General features: G+C 41.4%; 2 protein-coding genes across 2 annotated transcripts in view; one reads left to right on the top strand and one right to left on the bottom strand.

Moving 5' to 3' along the window:
- nat8l (N-acetyltransferase 8-like) overlaps positions 1-15,834 on the top strand; it is a 22,857-nt gene extending 7,023 nt beyond the window's left edge. Inside the window, exon 3 of the mRNA XM_022200759.2 lies at positions 7,879-15,834. Within this exon, the coding sequence (XP_022056451.1) occupies positions 7,879-8,246 (368 nt within the window). The 3' untranslated portion in view covers positions 8,247-15,834. The remainder of the gene's footprint in view (positions 1-7,878) is intronic.
- poln (polymerase (DNA directed) nu) overlaps positions 15,703-26,713 on the bottom strand; it is a 52,508-nt gene continuing 41,497 nt past the window's right edge. The window contains exons 14-19 of the mRNA XM_051943620.1: positions 26,019-26,150; positions 20,221-20,331; positions 19,612-19,690; positions 19,029-19,096; positions 18,647-18,708; positions 15,703-18,046 (exon numbers count right to left, since the gene is read on the bottom strand). Coding sequence (XP_051799580.1) covers positions 17,960-18,046; positions 18,647-18,708; positions 19,029-19,096; positions 19,612-19,690; positions 20,221-20,331; positions 26,019-26,150 — 539 coding nt within the window. The 3' untranslated portion in view covers positions 15,703-17,959. The remainder of the gene's footprint in view (positions 18,047-18,646; positions 18,709-19,028; positions 19,097-19,611; positions 19,691-20,220; positions 20,332-26,018; positions 26,151-26,713) is intronic.

A 26,713-nucleotide genomic window follows, 5' to 3' on the forward strand; every position in this document is an offset into this window, starting at 1 on the left:
CAGTGTCATTGTGGCGCTCTGTGTACATGCAGTATATTTGTGTGTGTGTGAGGGGGGAGTTTGAGCTCGGTCTGTTCCAGGGGAGAGCAGCTTCCTCCGCCGCTACCTGCTGTTCTTATTTTAGTTCCAAACGACAGAATGAGGGAGACAGACTGAGAGAGAGAGAGAGAGAAAGGGATAATATGAGAAGGGAGGGAAGGAGGTGAGTGCTAGATAGAAAATGGGGGCATCTGAGGGAGGGGTGTACTGGAATACAATATATTTAATACGGCGAAAATCAAGAGCTTGCGGGTTTGCAGATAGACAAAAGGATCTCCTGGGGATATTTCTGACTTGTCAGCTGAAGCATTTCAGATTAATAAAGCGTGCCTCTTTCTTCGCTCCACACTTCTATCCCTCCCTCTTGTTGCAATTTAAGCCACAGTCCTTTTCTCTCTCCCACCTGTGTCGCTCCTCCTCCTCCTCCTCCTCCTCCTCCTCCTCTTCCTCTCGATATTTCATCTGCGCTGAAGGTGCAGAGGAGGCGCTGCTGCGGCCTACCGGGTTATCCATCATCCTGGCACACAGGAAGCCAAGCTTCCTCCCAACAAAGGAAGCAGCCTTCAGGTTCTCTTCAAAAAACACAGAAAAATACAATTTAGTATTCAGTTGTTCTTTTGTTAGCTGCAGGAAACAGTTTAAGGAAACTAATATCAACCAAATTAGGTAAAGTAGAGACTTAATTAGTGTTGATAGAGAACAAAATAGCAACTTTCAGGTTAATGTTCTAATAATTAAGTGGATAAACTGATCATTTAAGTCAGAATTTTAGAAAAAAGCGTACCAGGATTTGCTGCTTTTCTTGGTTTTATATAAAAACTTCTAAACCATGATATAATTTTAAAAAAAAAAACGAATCAATTAGTCACCACATAATTAACTGCGAACAAGTTACAGTGGAATGAGGCTACATTACAAATACCGTCAAAACATCTTACTTTTGTTCCACGCAGAAAACATGTCCATTCCCTGACATCTAATTTACATTATCGGCCTTCAAACTCATGTGGAAATGCTTGCGACGAGGCTTAAATTGCATCACTGTCTGACTGCATACACTGAAAAACTATAGACATATAGACAACGTGTCCATTATTTCTGCTGTACACCGCAAGTACATGAACGTGCGCATCTTGTCTATTCATGGCTTTGATTAAGTGCTGCCCATCATTAATAATGCATTGCAGTCTCCTTACCTTCAGCCTTTGTTTCACATTCTGCTGAAATCAATGCTGAACAAGGGCACTCATTGGAGAGACTCGATGACGTCTCAACAGCAGCTTCATTAGTTGCTGAATTGTGCATTTTTTCGCTATCTTGACTCTCTGGAGACTAACCACGAGGATTTGCCACTACAGAACAGCCTGGTATTGACAAGCAAGTGATGAGCTGTGCGCACAAATGATTAAAAGTGATTTCTGCAGTTTGAAGAGCTTGGTAATGACTTATAGCAGAACATTATATGCTGGTCTGGATGTAATAGGTTAGAGTCACATTTTGCAGCTGGGTGTAGAGCCCACCCTGATGCCTTTTGACCCTGGGAATGAAGGAGAGAGAGAGCTTAGGCTGCAGAAACAGCAGTCATGTGAGCAATGCATTAGACACAGTAAAGAGTAGCATGTGTTTAAAATGGGGTATGTACCCAAACAAACATGCATAGACTGCAGGAAGACAGTGAAACCAACGAACACATAAAGAGCTCCTTAAAACGAATGCAAATTTAACGGGGAAGGCGTGTGTGAGCTCAGTTTTAAGCTTTACTTAGGTGGTTGGTGAAGACTTATTTTGTCTTTCTTGGCGTCAGTACATTTTTTAATGTATTTAATGCATCTTTGTGCACACATCTTTAAAGTGTGTCCTGTGACGGTCACCTCCTCTCACCCTCATTTGCCCGTGGCGGAAGAAGAAACTGCTGATGTGTGGGCTATATGTGACAGGCTAATCCATATTCCCAGCATGCACTCTGAGGAGCAGGGTGTGGCTGTGTGTGCATTAAGGAGGTTGTGTGTGTTGTAGAAGACCGCGGGACTCTAAAAAAAACAAAAAACTACTTTCTAAAAAAAAAAACAACTACTTTCTTTAATATTAAAATGGAAAGATATACAAGTTCATCAACGTAAGCAGCAGATTTTTGGTAGCCGTTTAAAAAACGACAAAATTATATGATTTAGTACAATGAAAAAGGTAATTTTTGTAATTGTTAGTGCGCTTATTGGTCCAATTTAACAACATATGCAACTTTGTAGCAAAGAAACTGACAAAGCTGTGGTCACGACTGATTGACTGAAAGTAAAAATTGCTTTAACACACTCTAATAAAGCACCGCATGGACACCAGTTTGACATTTCAGTGGCAGCAGAAATGTGTTCGCGCCATTTAATGCCTTGCAGGGTCAGATTAATCATGCAGTGACGCAACACGTTCAGAGTCACTCCTAAAACATGAATCACCGGTGCTTAGATTGACTTAATGGTCTCCACTACAATGAAACTTTCTGAGAAGAAACGCAAAAATAGCAATGAATTTTCTGTTCGATCATTAGAACACCGAACAATTAACAAGAATACACAAAGTCAAGTCAGTAATGAGCTTTCATCAGGGCTTCCACCCACAGAGTGTTTGTTTCACAGAGAAGTGAACTACAGCTCAGCGAGGTGGCGTCTAGACTGAACGCTTATCAACTGAATTAGCCCTCTAGGTTTCATCTGAAGGAAAGGAGAATAATCTTGTTAGACACCATAAAAACTATTCCCGTTCTTGCGCTCCTGTGTGTGCCAGTGTTTGAGTATGTGCGCATTTTTTTTTTTGTTTTTGATCCATACAGGGTTCATATCACAGCATCAGACAGTATTTAACACTCCCACACACATGCATGGAGGCATATTAATACCTTTCTGAAGCGGCGAATGAAATTAGATCTGTTGCATTAAGAAAACCGTAATGAGATTTTCGCTTGTATGGGAATCAGCACAAATGATTTCCAGAGCTCAGAGCTCTACCTCGCTCTCTCTCACTCTCACTCGCAGCATGATTTATTTCTTGTCTTGAGATCATCTGTATTCTTCAGGTCCCCTCCCCCTCTGTAATAATGGCAGATTCTCTGTCCTCCCTCCCCCTCTTTGCGTTCCTATGCCCCCGGCAGCAATAATGGATCTTTTCAGGCTCATCACTGTTCATGTTAACACAGATGCCTTCCTCCTCCTCTGCTCACTCAGATGAATGATTTCTTCTTTTCGGTCTCTCTTTCCTCTATTTCTCTAACTCTTTTTTTCCTCGAGTCAGTAAGCTCATTCATGCCACTTTCTAGTGACACATCAAAACATAGGCAGTGCACTGTGTTACTACTGTGGTGAGCTTTACTCTTAAGCAGCTGAGTGACACAGAGCTTAATGCTTTGCTCAGAAGACATGTCCCTTTACGGATTCCCTCCACCCGGTCAATCTTGTAGAGACATCAAGAAAGAAGCAGATCCACCTTATGAACTGGTATCTGCAGTAATCAATCAGTCCCTTACATGGCACACTTTAAACTAGTCAAATGCAGGTCAAAGTTCTTAACAACTAACCTGCAAAACATAGGATAGTAGAAATAATAATGAATACCAAAATATGTGCACCAAAGATTACTGTAATTACAATTTAACTTCCAACAAACACATCTCACGTAGTTGAGACACCACGGGAGAGTCTGAATCTTCTCTAATGTCTACAGCTGCAATGACCAATCGATAACTGAATGATTTAGCCATTTGACAGACACATTTCAGTCATTTCTACAACATGTAACAAAAGTAAGGGGATGCAAAAGCAATGAGGGTTCATCCTCTGGAAACCATGAATACAGTCAACCTCAATTACGCAGCTAAAAGGAGGGGTTAACCAATTATCAAGTCCGATGTTCAAAATTTTTCACTTGCTTTTTTTCTCTTTTGCACAGAATCCAGATAAAATAAATGTATATTAAAATGTGCTACTTTGCCTCTAATACAGCCATCTCTCCAGCTTACCAACACTGAGGGATAAATGTTTAAATGTCCTATTAATTTGTATCAAACTCAAGTGTGTATTGGAGTTTAAACTACTATATATTTTGACACCAAAATGTAATATATTGCTGCAGATGTGTAAGCTTCCAAATATTAGTTTGCCAGTGTCCTTAATAACTAATCACTGCTCTGGGACCTGAAAAAAAACACAGTGGTCGACCCTTTAGTTAAGAGACTGTTTTCCCCTAATCACCTCATATTATTCTAGTTTTGAAATTTTAACCTCTGATAAGAAAACCCTAGACACACAAATTAAGCAGAACATGTATCACCTGCATGAGCACATTTTTGTTGTGTCATACAAACACTCTCACAACAGTCTAAAACTCTTCTCCTCCATAACTTTTTCTTTGTCCTTTTTGCCTTTTCTCAGTATCCTATCTTATTATCTGCAGGCTCCCAACAGAAATAATGACAGGTCACTAAATGCATGCGGCTTAACAGCAGAATAGTCAAATGCAGCAGATGTAAAGTTCCCTGAGCCGCGGTGTCACAAAGCTTAGAGGTCAATACACCCATCTTAGCTTTCACAAGAAAAGCACAGACGGAGGGGAGGGGGGAAAGGACAGATGTAAAATTACAGGGAGATTTTTGTTTTTCAGTTTAGCTCATTGTCCCATGTGATCTGAGTGATCTTTTGAGCTGAGTCTGATGAGTGGATAGGGAGAGTGGTGGTTGGCGTGCATGCTTTCCTGTGCTGTCCTCATTCCTGGCAGTGTCTCAGTTCAGACAGATGGTCAGGAGGGCTTTATGGAAGTGTGTGTGTGCGTCCCCTCTCTCAGACACATGTAAACACACACACATGCATAATAATACCAGCAGAATGATACAGGAGTTGACACCGCAGCTTTGACATCTGCCCATAATAAAACATGATTCCGCAGTATTTGTGAGTACACTTTGACAATCATCCATCCAAGCGAGACATAATCAACGTCACATTTTGGTGGCCCCAAGCAGCAGCGAGAAACAATAGTGTGATTGACTTTTTTACGGTTGATGGACTTTTATCTAGAAATTATATTAACGGTAAATTGCAGTCATCTGACCCACATTTCTTCAATGGCAGACACTTCTTGAGTGAAAAGTTTCAACCATCAATGTCTACCGATGCTCTTATGTGTAATTGTTTTTAATTCAGACTGTTCAGGTGGGAGCGTTTTAGCCCTTCAGGAAAGGAGGAATCTTCTAGCTTCTAATTCCACATTGCAACTCCCCTAACAGATTAGTGAAACACTAGTTGCACACTTGGAGAGCGGGGAGTGCTTGGGATCGCCGGCTGCAGCGGCAACTTACGTATCACGGTTGTTTGATTCAGTAACAGAAGCCTCTGGATCAGCTTAACACAGGCCTGCAGGGGCATCAAATCCCTGCTAACACGTGGGACTCCAGCAGGAGCACGATGTCAGTATCACTGCCTGTTTGTGCGTGTGAGAGTGAGAGATTCAGCAGAAAATAAAGGAGAAGTTATGTGAAAAGGCAGGGAAAGTGAGAGTCAGGACAGAGAGCGAGAGAAAGAGAATTTGGATTCGGAGCTCACGGCAGACGGACACAGATTTTTACTGTTTGCAGGTCAGCTCCTGCCAGTCACGGAATAGTCAGATTTACTTAATCTATAACAAACAGATGGCATTTTAGTACAAAATCAAGTAAGCACAGCCAACACATGTTGCTGATGTTAATGGAAAGGCTATTTGAACATGATTATATAATAAAAAAAGGAGATTTAGAGGGCCTTTTTCTTTGAAAGATTATGATTGGTAAAGAAAGTTGAGCAAGGACACGCACCTGGACTGCATGTTGGTTTTAAAAATCAACTGATTAAGACTCAAGGAGGAATAATTCCAGAGAAAATAAGTATGATGACCCATAACGTTAGTTCCTTGTGACATTTTCCTCTGTGCTGTGTTCTGTGAACTAGTGATCCGCGTTTAAGTTTCTTTTAGATGTGTGGTTCCCTGTAGAGAGCAATTTTCTAGCTCTGATGATAAACTTTAAAGAAACATTTCAACTGATGTCAAAAGCCAGTGACACAGAGAAAATGTTAAATTCAAAAGAAGATCCTCCGTTGGTCTCACTCACATAGTTTTGCCCTTCTAATTTCAAGTATATTTCAAGTTATTCAAGGGCAAAAAGAAAAATAACTCACAAGTCTAGTCACTCTGTATCAAAACAAACAACTTACAATCTGCAGCTTGGAAAAAGATCGATATAAAGCGTGTTGATATTCAGGCTCTTAGTGGTTCTCTGGTGGAGGAGCATTGTCTGCTGACATTTTATCTACATTACTCTAACCTTGTTTCTCTGTCTGTATGTATTCGTCTTTTGTCTGTCTGTCACCAGCATCTGATTGACTCTCTTGATACAGTACAAGCTGTGAAATGACAATGCTTCAATTCTCCCTGTGCTGTTTTTATGAGGCAAAACAGGGGTTTCAGCAAAATAACATTCAATTCCTGCATCATGACGGTCTAAAATTGGAAGATTTCTTTCCATATTTCTTTCCTTAATCCCCCCAAAACTTGCCTTTAACTGCTTCTGCCTCACTAAACTGTGAGCCCTAAGTAACTGCTCTGTCATGCCCGCACTTTTAATCAGCAGAGTCTTACTGAGTAGCTAATGCCATTAAGCACCAGTCAGTCACTGGTCTCTGCCCTGCTCAGTCATCTACTCCCTGCGTCCTTTCTTTTATTCTCTATTACGTATGCCTCTCCACTCAGAGCATTTAAGCCATCACAGCATGATGCAAAATGCAGCTAATGGAAGCACAGGACGTTCAACTTGATTTGTGGCCAAACACCATCATCCAACCACCTTCTGTCCATCCAATTTTTGTTTCCATCAGTCTTATCAGTTTTTTTAGGACAATTCTGAAGTATATGTTGTGAAGTAAGCCCTGTCTGTTTTGTGTTCCATTATGATTCTCTCCAGTTGTGACTTTGTCACCGCGGAAAATATCAAGATTCAATATTGTGACACACTTCAAATATGTTCAAAGGCTTCACAGTGTGAGGGACTCCACAGAAGTCATTGATCTCAAAAAGACTAAAAAACACAGTGATGAAACTTCAAAACTGTGCACTGGAAGACCCTGTTCGTCACTTTCATATCTTAAAGGAGTAGCTTAACATTTTGAGCAGTACGCTAATTCTTTCATTTGCTTTTAGGTAGATAAAAGGTTGAGTCCTCTTTCATGAAGTATAGGTATTGATTTTTATATGCTTGTATAAAAATGAGATTTTCAAAAACACAAATTCAGACTTCTGCGGTTTCATATGAGACAAACCTAAGGAAACGATCCTGTCAGCTTTCATGGTTGGATTTTTCCATATCCTTATTCTTCCTCAGAATCCGTTTTCTTTTTAAATGTGTCAAATTTCTGTCATGTAGCATAGAGTAGATTTCTTCGTTTGAGCAGAGTTGTAGGTGAACTGGTGTGCTCAAGCTGCAGCTAAGAAGGATCGGTGGGTGGAAAGAGATGTGGGACTACATAGAGCCAAACATTTCAGAGGAAGTGACAGTGTAGAGTTTCACTTAAGCCATTTTAAAGCAGCTTAACGGGGGAGAAAAGGTAAATATGTTGCTTTGATAAACAGAGATGAGCTTTAAGATGGACAGGGTTGGCCAGTCTTTCAGCTTAGCTATGCTAACTGTCTAGAGGACATCAGTAACTTCAAATCTGTCTACAGTATTTCTCAAAATGTTGAGCTATTCCTTCAAGAGTTTATCTGTATGTTCAGCCATTGCATTAGACCTAATTTGATCAATTTTCCCCCCCCTTTTTCTTCTGACAGGCTCCTGTTTCTGGGTGGCAGTTCTTGACGGACATGTGGTGGGCATCGTGGCGGCGCAGGGCCGTGAGGATGACAACACGGTCGAGCTGCGGCGCATGTCGGTGGACTCCCGCTACCGGGGCAAGGGCATCGCAAAGGCACTGGGCCGCCGTGTCCTGGAGTTCGCCGTGCGCAACAACTACGCTGCCGTGGTCCTCGGCACGACGGCTGTCAAGTTGGCTGCCCACAAGCTGTACGAGTCACTGGGCTTCCGCAGAACGGGCCAGAGCGAGGACTACAGGCTACCCGGGATGAGCCGCTCGCCGCTGGAGAGGCTCTTCTTCCAGATCCGCTATAGCCGCTACCGCCTGCAGCTTCGCGAGGAGTGAGAGGTGACAGGGAGAGGGAGAGAGATGGAGAGGGGGAGATGGAGAAAGAGAGGGACAGAGAGAGAGACCAACGGCCCTCAGTCACCTGAGAGCCCCGACTGCATCCTCTCCTCTGACAGCTTTTATTTATTTTGTGTCATTAGAGATAACTTTGAGTACTACTTAACACTTCTACTATTTCATCTTCAAGTCACTAACGTTTTTATTACTATTATGCTTTTGTTGCTGTTGTTTTTGTATTATTCTTTTACATTTTAAATAAGAGTTTGTTTCTTTTATTATTCTCTTTTTTTGTATCTTTCCCCCTCCCTTTCCATTGTGGGAGAAAAAAAAATTTGTCATTTTTAGAAGACATCTTACTGGCACCCCAACTGGGCACCCTCCCCAGCCTCTTTGGTTTCAAGATCATGTGACTCAGATCAAAACTCCCCTCATTATTATTCCACAACTCCCCTCCTTTACCCTCCCCCAACACCTCAAGCCCTCCCTTCCCTCCTACAATTTTCCCACAGCAAAATCAAAGTGAGGGTTTAGACACAGTAGAGACATGTGCATGCTGTTTTCACTGGGGGAAGACAGAGCAATGGATGGGTTGGGAGGGGCAGATATAGCTTCCTCAAGGGGGAAACACACAAAATAGTGAGATTCTGGTAAACGCTCTCTATTAGAAAGAGTCTTGCAATGGTAAATTGTGTGTGTGCATTGAGGATTGAGCATGTTTACACACACAACCCAAGTAATGTGGCTTTTAGCCAGTCTCTCAAGACACCATATTGAAGCACAGCGAGAGAGTGTTACTGACCCCCACAGTGAGAGAGAAGGACAGGATGGCTACCGGAATATGCGCCGTGTATCCTGCATCCTAAATGGACGTGAATCAACACAGTGCATCTTCCTCACACACCTTCCTCTTCACTCTCCTCACTGATTGTTTGGCTGGATCTCTCCCTCCTTTCTATTTTTTCGACATCAAATTTATCACTCTTTTTCTCACTGGAGCTGTGGAGAGGGTCTCTGATTGGTTGCGGTGACAGGAGGGTGGAGTTTTCTCGCTGCGGTGTCACACTGACAGATCCCAAGATATGATATAGCTGCATGTCAGAGCTTGTCTGTGTATGTTTGTGTGATTGTTGAGAGTATTGGACTGTATGTGTGTGTGTGTATGCGTGTTGATGAGGCTGTAATCTCGCATTAGATCAAGCCTCAACAGTGTGTCATGAACCTTTCTTGCTGAGTCAAGTATTATCTAACTAAACATTAACTACTTTGTATGTGTACTTATAAACTGTTTACTGATTGAATCGAGATCAATTCTAACATTTTGAATATGTTCGGTGTTTAACTGATAATTAGTAATTTTATAACTTTAAAGAAATTACCACATTTAAATATGCAAATTTTACAGTCAAAACTACGACAATTACAAAGTAGCTGCAGTCTACACTCCATATACTTAATCCAGGTTATTAGGGAACAACTTGGGTAAGACATGACTACTAGCAATACTTGCAAACCTACAGTACATGACTGAGCACAAATAGCAAATACTAATTTTAACCAATATATTGGCATTAGTATTACCCCTCCTCCATGTATTTATATTGTGTATACAGCTGAAAACTCATGTAGCTAAGGTCAGAGTTTCTCTCATAACACCTCTCTCCATCTCCATCCTCCAACCATACAACCAGCAGTAGAGTCAGCCATCCACTACTCTGAGCCTAAGTTGAGTCATCAAACCATTTGTAAAAAGTTCAATATAAAACAAAACGTAACCAAAAAAAGCACATAAGACAAAAAAGGAAAAAAAACAAAAAAAAAACAAGCGTAATTGTCACAAAGTTAGCACTGACCCTCCCTGCCTTGCTTTTCTTCCTCCTCCCCCCTCAAACTCCCCTCTACCTCCCATTCATGAATCTGTCTGCAACCCTGGGCTAGACCATACACCTTCCATTTGAACCCTGCATACCCTCCGCTGACCCGCTGACCTCTGACCTGTCCTCTCCAAGCTCCCACCCATTCCCTGCCCATCTCTGCATGTGCCACAGAGCCTTGTTGCACTGCTTTTATTATTCCATTTGAAGCTTGTTGGACCAACCCTCGACCCCGCCCCTCACCTCTGATGTCATCTAGGCAGTGTGACGCTGCCTCTGCAGCTACGGGACAGACTGGTGCCAGCATGCACATGACGTATGGATGTATGTGTGTGATGCAGAGATAGTGAGAGAGAAAATGTGTGTGTGCGTGTGTGTGTGTGTTAGCGTTGGTGCAGACATAGGATACACTCACCAACCGAAGCACTGCCTGGATGACATTATGCCTGCCAGCCAACCAACTGTAGAATGCAAAAAGCAATGCAAGTGTGGCATGCCTCTGTACCCAGTGTGTGTACGGTGCCTGCCCTGGAAAAGTGTAGAAAAAAACCCTGATATATATATACTATATATATATGAATATATATAAATATAAATATATATAAAGAAAATAAGCTTCTTTTTAATACAAACATATAAAAGAAATGTGTGTTTCTTTGTTTGGAAAAAAAAGAACAATTGTACCATTTGCATGAAATGTGTCTTTGAATGCAAATATAACTTTTAGGGGAGAAACTCCTAGCACATGGCATACAGCGGAACCGTAGACTTGGAATTTTTTATAATGGTTTATTTAAAATGAGCTTACTTCTATGTAATCAAGACAAGAGTGTGAAATTTATACCAGCCACAAGCCAACGCTCAAAAATCTTTACGAGGTAGCCAACCATTGTTTTGAATTGTCTCCAATTCTAAAAGCCTTGCTGAATTACAGATTTGTCTATGACTGGCTGGAGGACAAAGAAGTTAGTTTCCTTCTCTAATCACGGTGAGAATGAAGGCGTATGACTGGAAGCCTCATAGCTCTTCTTCCTGTAGAACAGCTTGTGATAAGGTTCCCAGTTCTTTGCAGGACTAAGATTTCCAATGGGCATTCAATAAACAATGCAAAACAAAACAATTATTCTCATGCAGTTCACATTGCAAAATCATGTGGCCCTATACAAGAACCAAGTGAAATATTTTGTTTGTCTAGTTCATGCAGATAAAGGAAGCAAGAGTGAAATGTTTGGGCTGTGCTCCAGGTGACACAGGTAATAGCTGTGTTTCCTGAACCTCCAAATACCTAAAAAGATACAGTATACACCTGCTTTCTTTTTGCATATCATTTTGGATTATAGTTACCCACACTATTATATATTTCAGAATGTGCGTATATGATTCCCATGATGGACATAAGGTGAGCTTAGCTAGCCACTGATAGGTCTGTTTATGTCACGGTCAAATCTACTAAGGCTTCTTCCTCTTCACTCCCTGTGTTTAAGCCATGTGAACTGAGACATTTCCAGAGGAGGTTTAGCTACTGATAGGCTTTTAGCATTTTAACCAGAGCCAATCCAAGATTCCCCTTTGAAATTCTACAAAGAAAACACAAGGCACAAAAGCACTGAAAGCAACAAACAGTGCTGTTTTCAGATGCTTTCATTGGGCCAACATGTGGAGGATGCCTCACACCACCTTGATGCATCTGCTTTGAACTTGGTTGTTGCTGGAGAGTCAAAAGAGGACCAGATTGTATTTTGTGATATTTCTGGAACAACAGCCACCACTGACTTTCATACAGTTACATATAAACTCCCTGCAAAGATTCATAGGACATTAGGAAACAAAATGCAGTCACCAGAATCAGACCATACCATCTGTTTCTCCAGTAAAATGTTAAAAAAACAGTTGTGAAATGTCAGTGGTGCTAAGAATTCAGATTTATTCACAGAATCACCACGGCAGAGACTAATTTTAAGCGTCTAAAATCTTACATTGGTTATCCCTGCTAGTGTGTTCAGGCCTTTGTTGAATGACTCAACCCCTTCCTTCTAAAACTCGGTGGAGGTTGAACATAAGAGGCGGGCTCTCTTGAGGTGGATTGTAGAAAAAGCATACGAACAAAAAAAATACAAAAAACAACAAAAAACTGTGGTCGAGGACTTGTGGAAGAATGTGAAGTCTGTCAATTCTGAGCCATTTCTGCTGCTGCCAATCTCAGTTTTTGCCTGATGAAATTTAAAAAGCTCCTTCGTGTATTTCGGGAGAAATTATTATTCATACTGGTACATATTCTGAACAAAGGTGATATCATTCAAAATGCCTTTGCCAAGGCCTTATGCACTGGAATCAAACGCTGGAGCTCAAATATCTTGTGGACTGCATGGCTTAAGGTAGTTGAAGGGTGATTTTAAAATGTAAAGATGAAGTGCACTGACTATAATGCATTTATTTCTAGTCTGAGCAATGTCTGTTTTCTACTCCATGTGAATGCTATGCTCTGTGAAGTCTCACCTCCGTTAAAAACTGGTATTGCATACTTAATGTTAGAATGTAGTGATTAAACTGTATGCAACATCTACCAGAGTGTACATTTAGTTACAGACCATTCCTCTGAAACGTTCTGCTGATGTACAATCCAGAAACAATCTCACCCTTTTTCCATTTGGTTTTCTGTGATTTGTTTGAGTGCGAGTGTGCTTTCCTATTGGTTGAGGTTTGAGAAGGTATGCTGCATAAATACCTCTCTTGCTGGAGAAGGCTCTTTAGTTTAGTTTTGCTTTAGAACCCAAAAAACGATCATCTGATGGCTGAACCAGAGGCACAAGCTGAGGCTGTTGAAGCCAAAGCTTCAACTTCAGCAGTTTTTTTTTTTCAAACCAAGTGGCCACATTAAGTTCTGGCCATTTTAATAACCAGACAGTAAAAACATCAGTACTTGTCATGATCAATTTTCATTCAGTTTACCTAATGGCAAAGGAGTGAAGGAGTCAAAAATGCACAAATGTACAGATTCTGTGGGTATGTTGGGTTACGCTGATGGTGTGCGTCCTTGCTCAACAGCCTTGAGGGCAAACACTCACAAGCATGAATGTAAACTGCCAACAATTTCTGTTTTAAATATTTCTGGTTGCTTTTTACTTTGTGAATGAGAAGGACAGTGAAACAAGGGTTAAAGCAGCTATTGCTTCTTTCATTAAGAGACTAAACCACTACATTAGATGTTAGATATTTTGTGCGATTGTAAATAGCTGTATCTCTACCTATTGCTAATGTATTATTTACTGCAAACCTGTCATCATTGCTGGTTTTGACCAATCCTGATGGAGTTCATATTTTTTTTTGTCTCAGAAAATGGTTGTCGCCTGGAATGTTCCACCTAACGAGGAGGGCGAGGGGCGAGGGAGGAATGTGCCACATTGGCAGTTAAAAAAGGGGGGGGTGTTGGTTGGAAGAGGTCTGCAGCAACAGAGCTCCACAGAATGGACTCCCTCTCTCTCTCTACCTCTGGTGAAGATTTTGCTCCACTGTGGCAAATACAGAAGGACTCACTCTGGACTGAGGCCACAGGTGCCAAGAACACATAAGCACTTGTAGCACAATTGTGTCTTGTTTTGCTATTACAGTACAGGTAGTTTTGATTTTATTTTTTACATTTCCTATGAAGAATATGGATAAAGTTTCTCTTTTTCCTGCATTGTTGACTGTATGTATCATAAGCATACCATAATGTATGATTCATACTTCAACCCACGGCTATTTTTGGAGGTGGAAATTTGCCAAAGGTGACAGTAACTGCTGCATTTTTATTCCTTACATGGCTATATTTTGTTCAACACAATCCTATATTCACCTGTTATTATTTGGAAAAATCCTGCCCACGTGCCATCTAATCAAGCAATAAATACGAACAAACTAAACAACAAAATAATGACATGCTATCTACAATGATTTTATTAAAAACATGAAATGCTGCATTGATATGATATCCCTTTTACTGTACCAATTAGTGGCAGTGATGCCACCACAGGATTGGCATTGTAACATTACCACTCACTATATTGAAGCCTGAAGGGGTGTTTGATTGTAAAATGTTTGGTTTTTTTGTATTTTTCTTTACAAAGAGGTGTCAAAGGTGTGTTTTTTAAAAACTCGAAGTTGAGGTACACAGGTGTACTTCTGCATATTTGTACAGATGTCAAAAGGAAATGACAAGAGAGGGATAATGGATGCTAGAGAATGAGCAGTTCAAGCAGACAGGAAAAAGATGGTGTAGCCACGCTCTGAATGTGCTCTCTGCTGTAGATCTCTTAACGGAGCTTTTGTCTAACCACAAAGACATGCACTGCAAGTTCCCTTCAACCTACAAGTCAGTATGATTGAAATCAACTAAAAGCATGCTGCAGCTGCCTAAATCACAACTCTCAACCATGTTGACGTTTCTTACAAGTGAGATTCAAAGTCTGTTTTTGAATCTACTAGTAACTGTAAAGTTGTAAAATATATTTTACTGTAAATAGCATCTGGGGGTCATTTTTACTCCTTTTGTAACTGCAACTGTGCATTTAAAATATATAAGAAATATATTTTAAAAATATCTACAGCATTATTAAAGAGATGCTACAGTAGTGCAGGTGTCTTCATCTGTACTACCTCACAACAATCCCATGTGGAGTAATGGCAGAGACTTTCAGAGGCAACAGTGCACGCCATCTTAGTCCTGGTGTCCAACACTAACGGGCTCAGACACAGCCTTTCTTGTCCTGCCTGTCTGCTTGAACTCTCAGGTTGTCAGAGAGAGTCAAAACACTGCAACAGCAGCAGCTCTGTTAGTTTATAGCACAGTCAAGCCATGGCCACGAATATTAGTGGTTGTGGACTGAGCTATCTAGCTATAGCAAGCTGCTGCAATGCAATGGGCTCTCTCTGCCCTGGAGCCCTGTCATGGCTGTTGTCTGTTGCCAGGAAACCAACCCGCACAAAGCACAGCAGGGGACTGATATGCAGCTACACTGTGGGGAGGCAGGCTGGTCAACCAGCCGGCCATGGTCGAGGAATGGTTGGAGGAAATGATGGATAGATGGACGAGATGAACTTAGGGGGAAGGGAGCTCAAATGCAACTAAGGGAACTTTGTACCCGAGGGGAAGGGAACCTGAAAGGGAAGAAGGGGTGCTTCAGCTTTGGGGAGGAATTTGGAATTCGAGGAATGGAAAGTGAGCAATGAGCAAATAGCGCCTGGGGCCCACTAGGTCAGAGAGGTTACAGAAAGGGATGCAGAGAAAATCGAGGAAAGCAGGGTCAAAATCATAGACATGTGATGCTGTGGGAAATGACTCATGTAGGTCAAGTACAGTGTGGTGATTTAGCAGATTTAGTGATTCCCACGGAGCTTCAGAAGAAGAAGAATGTCAGAGAAAGAGACACTGTAACATAGTACAGGCACTGCTGGTTCAATCGGTCTGCCTCGAACTCAGTGAGACTGTAGTGGCAACCTGGTTTTTATTGGGGTCTGCGAGCTTTCCGTTCCCTTTCTACCATTCCTTTGGAAGACCGTTGCATTACCACACCGGGAATACTATTATTATTGTGATTATTAACCCTTTCTTTTATACTGACAACAAATGGAACACTGTATAGATGTAAAGATGGGATTTCTTGCATTATGACGATGATTGAAACATGGATGTACATATATTGTATCAATTAAAATGATGATGCATTAAGCTTTTATACGTTGCAACTGTACACTGTTTTTTTCATGCTGCTCAAGAGAACAGAGAGGAGAACAGAAATGAGGCACACCGGGAATAATTTGAGATAAATATCAGATATGAAGAGATATAAAGTGTCAGTAGTCACAGCCAAGAGGATACAACTGCAGGGTCTACTTACACATCTCGGGGCAGTTGGGGGAAGCTCGTGATGTTGCCCTTGACAACTGGAGTCTTCGGAGGGGCTCAGTCCTCGGCTCCTGTTAATGGAACAGGTCATAAAGGGAAGGCATCACTCAGTCAGGTGAACATACTCATAACCTCATTCACCTTTTGAAAAATATATTAACTTCGAAGGAATATAGCGGATGTTTTTCTTACTGCATTTGCAAAACAGGACATTAAAAGTCACATCCTATGATTTAGGAAACTAAAATGCACTGATGTACAGTTTACTCAGTATTTGCTTTATGTACATGCTGCTTCAACACCTCTACTCCGAGAATGCCCTCTAGAATTTGCACATACAACTCTCCCTCTTCCCTCGCAATGGGGGGAAGGCCTTGCACCCTTACACCACAGAACAATGAAAGAATAGGGGGGCAGATTTCCATAACACTGTCCGTTGCTCTGGCTCTGAACTGCTCATACTGACCTGGTGGGAACAGCTTCTCTCACATCAGAAAACAGAGAGCACATTCCTGCCAGTGGGAAAGGGAAGACACATTCCACTGAAAAAGGAAGGAAACTACAGGAATTTAAGTACATGATAAGACACGACTGTTGGTGGATCTGCTCGATATTCCACATTCTACCTTTGTCTAGACCTAAAAAGTGGCTATAATTAGCAGCCAACTTGAGGTGACATTTAAAATGTGTGATGGGGTAAGGCTTTGTTTGAAATGTCACAGGGTGTACGGTTCTGCCAGACCCATTTTGTAGATTTAAAGAGTCTTAATTGCAGAACAAAATAAAAAAGGGGCAAAAAGTGTCTCGCTGTGGCTGCCAGAGACAAGGAAACTCGGTCAGTGTGCCTGGAAGCCGGTGAATGTGTGCGAGTGCATTTACGGGGGCTGCATGGACAGAATGTGTGGGTGTGTGTGGATGTGCGCATTTGTGGAATGTGTGAGTGTGTGTGTGAGACAGAGGCACAAACAAGACAAAGGGGCGAGTGGGCTAGAGCCAAGTGAGCAGAAAAAAAAAAAGATGAGATGGAGAGAGTGTGAGTAGCTCGATGCTCACGGTTGAACAAAATTAGATCATTCGCTTTGAGTCATGTGGATGAAAACCAGCACAAGGTGAAGTTTATTAGAAAGAAGCTTCTCTGAAAATACCAAGGCTTCGTGGCATTAAAACAGACTTCCTATATTCTCCTACACGCTTTTCCCACAAGAATTTCTTTGTTAAATTATTCATAGACCATAAAGGGTCACAGGAAATTCCAGATTATTATGCTACTTGAATTTCTGCACACCTCTGTAAGAACATGAACTCCAACAATGTAAAAATGAAGCATGCTCTGTACAGCATGAACAAGGTGTAGAAATGATAAATACAAGGAAGCTTTCAGTAAAACAGTACATTTAAATTCAGTTACACAGAAATTCAAATGTTCCTTTTTTTAAAAACTGTTCGAACAACCAATTTTATGAACCAATAAACATGAAGCCGTGCTCAAACATGTAGCTTCACCTTGGCAAGAAGCCAGAGAAAACATTGTCGGTCGTAACAAGATAGTGTGAAAACGGAGGAGGAGAGGAGGTGGACAAGGAATCTTTTTTTTTTTTTTTTTTTTTTGCAGGATGGAGAAAGTAAGAGAGAAAAAAAAAGAACTGGTGCAATCCAGTCTGTGGCTCCTGCCGTTGCCCCCGGATACGGATGGAGTGAAAGCAAGGACTGGGAGCTGCAGCTGCCTGGTTTCCATAGCGATGTGGATGCAGGACAAGTGAGGAGAGAGAGGGAGAGACAGACTTAGTGAAACAGAGAGACTATGAGAAAGAGAAATGGAACAAGAAACCCAGAGAGGGCAGGGAGATGAGAACACACCGTGATGAAGGGAGAAGAAGGAGATGTCTAATGGTAAAAGAAGATTTAACACGTAGGAATGGTGGTAGACGTGATGAAAGGGAGGGAGGAGAACAGACTCAGGCAGAAGGAAAGATGGGAGGGATGTTAAGCTCAGACATGGATCCCCAAGACTTGCCACTGGAGACCGCCACCTTTAGGGGGACCTTGGAAACACACACACACACACACACACACACACACACACACACACACACACACACACACACACACACACACACACACACACACACACACACACACACACACACAGGAAAGGGATAAGGTGTCAGTGTGTCGGCACACATGTACATGCTGTTAACAGTGACCTTCATTGATTTTCTTCCCTGTCGAGCACAAAAACAGCCACAAAACTGAGGCTGATTGCATATCACAAATGCTCTTATTTTTGGTGTCACGAGAATTATCAACAGCAGATACAAATACAGAAAATGTGTAAAAAACAAAAATCCTGATTGCTTGAAAGAGAGAGCTAAGAGCACTGTACTTAAAAATGTAGCGTTTTTACAGCAATACTTGAATTTGAAAGTTAAATTAATGACTACAATTGGTCCATGTTTCTGCTCTTTCCATTCACCGTGATACCAGCTGGTTCTTATTGTGTACATGTTCATTACCTTCACTCCCATGGCAACAGCAAAATCGACAATTTTGCATCCATGATTGATGTGAAACCTTCAACGCTATACAAACTGACGCTACTCTAATGAATGATTTAAACTGCAGGTTACAGTCACTGTACTCACTTTAAGATGGACTCCTAGGTGGTCGATGTGCTGAAGGTTCTCCATGGTGCTTTTCACTAGAGCTGCACACACACACACACACACACACACACACACACACACACACACACACACACACACACACACACACACACACACACACACACACACACACACACACACACACACACACACACACACACACACACACGTGTAGATATGAATAGAAACAATCATACCAGACACCACAGGCCATAATATAAGGTCCTCTTATACTGTGATTTCAAGTTTTATATGTATGATTTTCATTAAACTGTAAATTGTCATCACGGGTACAAAACATTGCAATGTCTTTGATACAACTAAAATATTTGATAACTGATACCGGATGTGATTAGTTTACCTGCAAACTGTTCCAAATGTGAGTCCTCCACTTCATACAGAAGCTCATCATGAAGCTGGGCAATCAGCCTACAGTCACATACACACATAAACACTTTACTCTGCTATGCTACTATTACAGCTACTAATAATAATGCAGCACTTGTTTTACCTTCACCGACAAACCAAATGTTTCCATTTACTTTGCACCCTGATTTCCTAACACCCATCTAATGCCGGTATATTCTGGCTCTTGCTTGGAGTGTGTTTATCCTAGCTGAATGTGTGGTGTCAGACAGCAGCACTCATTTGGAAGCACCCCTTATCTCAACAAATTCAGTTAGCTGGTTAACCACTAATGTTGTTTATGTGTTCAGGCATGAAACACTCACTCACTTCATGTCCTAAATACATCGCATGACCATGTTTTGCCCGTGTAGGTTTGGAAAAACATACAGCGAGGAGTCGGGGTAAGTTTTTACTGTGGCTCCTTGGATGGTGGGAGTCATTTAAACGGTGTCAGGCATAATATGGTATGCAGAATGCTTCAAGACAGTTGTAATAAGTGCATCTTTGGTAAGCAGTGCCATGATCAGAGGTGATACCTGGCAGAGAGCGAGCTGGAAGAGGACACCAGGTTGAAAATTCGGATCATGGCCATCTTACAGAGATCAGCAGCAGAACCTGTACACACAAATAAAACACACACATCTGTTTTAACACAAACAGCCTGGTCTGTAGGTAAGGCGGTGATTTGTTAGCAACACTGTGGTGCTCACTTGACAATGAAATGAAATGCTTTTGCAGAATAACACACAATTAAACAGTGGTCCCTCGTCTATCACGAAAACCCACGAAGTAGCAACCTAACCCTACCACAATATGGTGAAGGACGACTGTGTACACAAACTCATTTGTTTCAGCTAATAAACATATAGACACGAGTTACGATGACTGATGTTAAAACCCTCATTGGAAGTGCTGAATTAAACTTCAACTTCAGGACCTATATTTTAAATATAGCCTTTATAAAATATGTGTCTGTGACTGTCCATTGGTTCTCTACTTGCAAACCTAGATATATTGCAAATATTGAGAGATGATACTATTTTGAATCATTGACATTTAGGTGATATTGCACAGGGGTTTACCCGCTTCTCTTGTATATGGTATAAAAATGTATTACTGTCACACATAACTGTCAGTCATCCTACCCTGGACAACAAAGTTGACAGCCTGCCTCTCAGCCTGCATGCGGATGCCCCAGTCTGTGGAGTTAATATTGGGGAGCTTTCGTCGTCGGCCCATGATAGATCGCACATAACCTAAAAAAAAAAAAAAAAAAAAAAAAAAAGACATTTAAAATGTAATAATTAAAGGTCAATAATCTCAGCATAATATCACATTCTTCTGATCTTTGTTTTATGTGAGCAACTGGAAAAGTTTACTCACTGAAATCATTCAAATAAAACATTTTAAAAACTCTGAGGAGGCTGACCTGATAATTGGTAGGGATTACCATGATCAATTTAGCACTAGAGTTGGATTAACAAAGCACGATTTAAAAGTGAAAAGCACCGAAATCAGTGCAGCAGAACTAAAGATAATGATTAATTTATGTTCCATGGATTTCACAGAGGTTACAGAAATACAATCTGACTAAACAGCCAACAACTGGGTTGAGGATTTGAATGTGTAGTGACTTCAGCAACCTCCAGCATCTCTCCTCAAGCAGAGATGAGGAGCCGGCTGGTCCTGTAAACTCACTTCTTTGTAACTCCATACCCACAATATTTTTTTATTTTCAAACTTGCAGCCTTCAGCTCCAACCAACGCTGACTCAAGAGGCAGCACTTGAAACAATTTATCAAACTTTGTGTAGTTCCTACTGGAGATACAGAACTTTTTTTTTTTTTTTTTTTGCACAAACACAGTGTTATCCTCCAAGCCTTGCAAATAGACAAATACAGTCATGCACATAAACACCAAAATATGTGCAAAATTCACTGAGCTCCAGCTTAAAGCATACACTCGATGTTTAGAGCGGCATGTGCAGAATCTCAAGACGAGGCTGAGACAAAAGAAAGTTTGGCTTTTGATGATCTGCAGCGTCAGTTTCTACTTTGAGTCAAATATATGTACATGCTAAGCAGAAATAAAGCTGGAGAGCGTGATTTGAAATGAACAGCGTCATGAAAAGTAAATTGTTGATACAGCATTAGAGGTGATTATGGTAACAGCAGGCTTACATCCACCCACACACATTACACACACACACTCCGATATCCAAACGATTCACACACAAAAGCAAACAGAAACACACTCCCATTCCCAATACTGTCACACAAACACACAAAGGAAGGCAACACAAAAATGTGCAGTGACGTGATATGCACACAATACACGAACACACGCATTATCATATGCAGGTATGCAACACACACTGCACACGCTCACACTCAGCGGACCAGTACATTCCACCAACTGGACAATGAAGCCGGCTTTACAGCTAGATCCCTCTCGTATCCCTTACTATGAGCTAAGCCAGCCAGGGCATGAAACCTGAATGACCCTCTTCCTAGAACACACACACAAGCAGCGCAAACGCAAAGGAAATGAGTGCACTACAGATAGTACAACAAACACAAACCTTCTACTCTTTGTGAATTGACCTGTGACACATGCCAGGAATGTGACCTCTGTCCAGGGGCCCAGTGACAGCGATGGGTGGTATACTTTGTGTCAGTGATAACACATCACAAAAATGTAGTTTTCTATGGACAGGTACGCCTGCGAGTCATACTAGAATGTGCGCGTTTTTCACACCCAATATGCTGCTTTTTCCCCACAGTCGGTGACACACAGCTGTGAAGGCAAGCGCTTTTTAGGCTCAGGATTTTTTCATGATCAGTCATTTCAGTGGCGGTACATCTGACGGGCAGCAGCACTAAAAACGAGGGCTGGGTAACAATGCAGCAGCATAACTCATTACCATTTGGATGTACTGTAATGTGCTGATACTGTTTTATCATTCTGTTGACCAATCTAATGATTTTAAGCAATTTATAATAAAACAAACAAACAAAATGAGTTAATAAGCCCGTTTTGCCCATGAGCTTTTACTTCGAGCAATGTGATACTACAAGATCACACAATTTTCTGACAACGATTGCAATATACTTAAATAAATCAGTCAGGATTTAGAGATATTTAAATTCAAATTTGATGAGTTGTGGGTTGTTTGATCTCTGCCACTTCAAGATGATGAAATCCCACCCGCACAGTCCTGAAGACTCTACAGAAATCCAAGGATTTTGTTTTCATAAATTTTACTTTGATTTAGCCCAATTTAGTAACAGATAATTTAAACCTGCAATAACTGATTTATAGCAAAAACAAGCTGAGAACAGAATTTTGGCACATCATAACCTCTTATACGACCATGGAGACTTTATAGCTGTTTACACATCCAGCAGTTATGGAGCAACAAAATAATTCATTTGGAGTCATGTTTCTGGAGATCAGGTCAATGTAAATCCAAAATTCACTCTGTTTTAGCTTTGTCAGTGTTTTTTTAAATACCAACATATGAAGGACATAATTGTCTTTTTTAGCAACTAAATACTCCATTATGTTCACCAAGTAATCACTAACTGTGTCTGTCTGTCCTTTGATTTCCAGTAAGGTAGTGCACAGTGGGTTTTTAGCGCTTTTTCTCTAAAAAGTGCCACCTATGAAAACAACTATAGTAGTCTGGGCTCAGACTACAGGAGTTTAAAAATCCGAGCAGATTTTGAAATCAGATGGCATCACATACACAATCTCAGACATACACACTACAAGATTTTAAAATAATGGTGCATCACACACTGCATGATGTCTTGCCAGAGGGAGCCATCAGGGACACTGTGCCACATCATGTGATCTCATGGTGACGCAGCTGTAAACAAAACGGATTGTGGTGCAACAATGTGTTCAGCAGGGTTTGTCTTTTCTTCAGCAAGATCTGATGGTAACATTTTAACTATCTATTTTAATATCTGTCTGCCTCAAGCGCTTGAATGTTTAGTGTTGCTTGGCAACAGTGTCTACTGCTCCAGGTATTAGCATGATAATTGTAATGATCCTGATAAATATCAAACATGTTTGCTGTCACCATGATGGCCCCGATGGGACGCTAAGACTGGATCTGTTAACCCCTCACATTACCACATAATCTGGGCCGAACATCAGCTTAGACACAGATCCCAGACCAGATAACCGACAGGCTGAAGGGATGAAACGGCCCAAAACTCTGAGTCTGAGCCTGGCGCTGTCACGTCAGATCAGAGAAGCCAGGTGCAGACAAGGAACTGACACAAACTAGTTCGATCCTGACAGGCACATGAGTGAACAAAACAGCAAACGTTGGGGACGCAAAAGAAAAGCAATGAGCTGAAACCCTATGAAGCTCTGGAAAGCCAATGAAACCTGCAGATTTAATTTTCTGTAGGGTCCATCACTACACGTAACTTGTTCACCATTGTCAAATTGTTATTTAATACAAGGTTATTATAGTAGTAGAATATAGTCCATTGCAATGAACATTAATTTTCTGTGTTGTTTTGCAGACTGGAGTAACCTTAAAGAGGAGCTCACTTTGCTTTTCCTCTCTGTGTATGAAGTGGCTGACTTGAAGCTGTCCAAGTAACTGACTGTTGCTGCCATTTGTGCTAACATCTGCTGAGCATAAGAGGCAAAACAACAAAATCCTTTTTTTTAAATTTATGCAAAGTATTTGACAGTTCTACTGTCTGCAAAAGTCTGCAGTTAAACTACTTCCATGCATATTTGCATGAAAAATCTGGCAGTGCATCAGATGTGTTTATGTGAGTTACTGCAGCAGAGTGTTTACACATCTATGTAGATCTAGGCTTCCCTGTGTCAGCTGTAGCCTTCACAAGACTTGAGCAGTTTTCATCTCTGCGATTCCCTATTGTTAAAAAACAGAAGAAGAAAACTCCCTCTGTCTTCATCTGTTTTTTCTCTGGCAGTGTTCACAACTGAGGATATGGCATTCATCCCCAGAGTGTTAATGAAATGTACTTGATATGAAAAACAGCAGTGAGGCTTACCCAGAGTGACGGCTTTGTCTCATTTTAATATCAAAGACATCGAGTGTCAAACAGAGTGTGAACCATTCAAAGAAATGCTGCTGTGGCTAGGAAGTCTTTCTTTTTAGTTTGTATAATAAACATATCTCAAAATGTCCTCTGTTTTGCCCAGTTCCTTTCAAATTTATACATTTCTTTACTTCGTCCTCTATTATTTCTTCTCTCTCTGCTCTTACACGCACACTCTGATACTGACCTTACCGTCACATTGCCCGTTACAATACTTTTTCAACAAATATGACAGCAGCTGAGCCTGCACTGTTCACCTCATCTCTACTCAGCATGCCAGCATCCATCCCTCTGAACAAAATATCGCTGTATCAGATACCACTCAGCTATAAACTCGGTGCAAGAAGTCACAGCATGTATTAATCCCAGCTCCCAATCAAAGAACAGCAGCTAAAACAGCCTGTGAAACCAGTATTGATTAGAGAAGACGGATCAGCTAAATTTCTGCCATTAAATGGGGGAGGGACTGATGAAGCTGGGCAAGAATACGGAGGGAAGGGTTGACCGAAAAGAAACAAAGAGAAAGACTGAGATGGACAGGAAGAGAAATGGACAGACAGACAGTTTGGGACGAATGGGGCAGATAAATCCCAGCACCGTCTCTGATGGGAGCATCACCATGGTGATGAGCTGAATTAAAGCCGACCGTTTGGCACATCATCACTCTGCCCCTGAGAACGAGGAGGTTCCCACTCTGGTCGGTGCGCGGCGTTTTGAAAGGATAAGTCCATTACCACATTTCGATTAGGAAGCTGACTCTGGAGAAAGGGGAGGCGATAAGCGGAGAGTAGGGTATGTCACTGATGAACGGTTGCAGTGGGTGATGGAGCACCTGTCTGTGCGTAACGGTGGGTCCGTGTTAGTGACAAAGGTGTCTGCCATTGTAGTTGGCATGAAAAACATCTCCAGCCCTGACCAAATTCTTGATGTTTGAGGTTACTTTTCAACACTTGTTATACAAGACAAAATGTTGGTTTAGCATGCAGCAGCAGCAGCAGCCAGAAATATTATCTGAAGTGGACACTGTCACACAATTATATCTTTCTAACTGATTCCTGATAATGTAATCAGAATGTAACAGGTTTGCACAACAACTCACTTCTGTTTTTATTAGCAAGGAGAAAATCAATAGCACACATGAGATAGAGCAAAGAGGGGATTAGAGTCTTGGCTAGAGGCTGAGGTTTAAACTCAGACACAGTCCTCAGTGAATGTTGGAGGATCCGTTTTGGTGAATTCTGACCTCATCCCGCCGCCTGTCAACACTCGCCTCATGTACTGTGTGCAATGAGGGTTAAAGTGCAGACTTTACAGTATTTTGTGTGAGCGCGTTCAAGTCCCAGGTGTGCTGCGTTGGCAGTTCAGTCCGAATATAAATAGAGTGTCCCGTCTGAACCATCAGACCCTTCCCACCCTGCCCCCTTCCATCCACCCCGTCCCCTTCAAGTATTGACCCACGGCAGTTTGTCTCGTTCCTGCCAATGCAAGCACATCTTCTTCATCTTCAGCCAAACACGCACAAATCCACTGAGAGTGTGGGCGTACGTGTTGATGCCTCACAAATTCAAAGTGCGCAGTGCGTGTGTCAAAAGTGCAGGCCTTAACCCAGTCACACACATGCAGGCCTAAATATAAATCCTATATATGCGGGGACATTCTCTGATTTGTAATTCTTAATATCAACCCCCAACCCTTACTTCTAATCCTCTGAATAATTTGCTTCCAAGTAGCTCATATCCATTATGTGGCATATTTCCTCCAATATCCATTCTTTTAGGAACAGATATTCATTAACTTTAAGGCAATGCTTCATACTGGGAGACACAATGGGAAGATGAATGTCTGCAAACCTTGTTTGTGGCTCTGCTGGATGGTTGTCTGGATGAAGGCCTGGACATCTCTGTAAGTCTTGAGGAAGCTGTCCTGGAATCGGCTGGCCTGCTCAGTGCTCACCCCCAAGATCCCTGACAGACGCTCACGACCTACAGAGAACCAAATAGAGTTTATCAGGAGGAATAAAAATTAAGCCATGACGGGGGAATGCCTTGTAGATGCAGCATCTAGAGGAATATGTGAGGGATGGCAAGTTTGATTTATACTTTTGTACTAATTCCTTCCTTGATTTTAAACATATAAAACATTCAAATAAGCACTAGAAGACTAAAAAAGAAATAAAAATGCTGCTAAAAATGTTCTGTTTCTGCACCTGGCCAAGAAATAGTCCATAACTAACCCCTTATAATTCCACGTGCCTCCATGTTTTGTACAGATTACCAGAACACATGTACATAACAATATTTAACTTTTATTAAGTGACCTTTAGTGGTGCTGGTCAGCAAATTTTGCTACCTTAAGAAAGAGTCAGGCTAGATTTAGCTGCCTGATGATGTGAGAGAGGTATATTTAACCTCTTGGCAAGCAAATAAGCATATCTCCCCAAATCTCGAACCATTCTTCTAATATCAAATGTTCAGTGACAATCTGCACTGCACATGACCAAAATGTTAAAGATTTTATGCCTACAAATGATCCCCAGAGAATATGA

The sequence above is a fragment of the Acanthochromis polyacanthus genome, chromosome 23 (genome assembly GCF_021347895.1).
Source record: "Acanthochromis polyacanthus isolate Apoly-LR-REF ecotype Palm Island chromosome 23, KAUST_Apoly_ChrSc, whole genome shotgun sequence".
NCBI lineage: Eukaryota > Metazoa > Chordata > Actinopteri > Pomacentridae > Acanthochromis > Acanthochromis polyacanthus.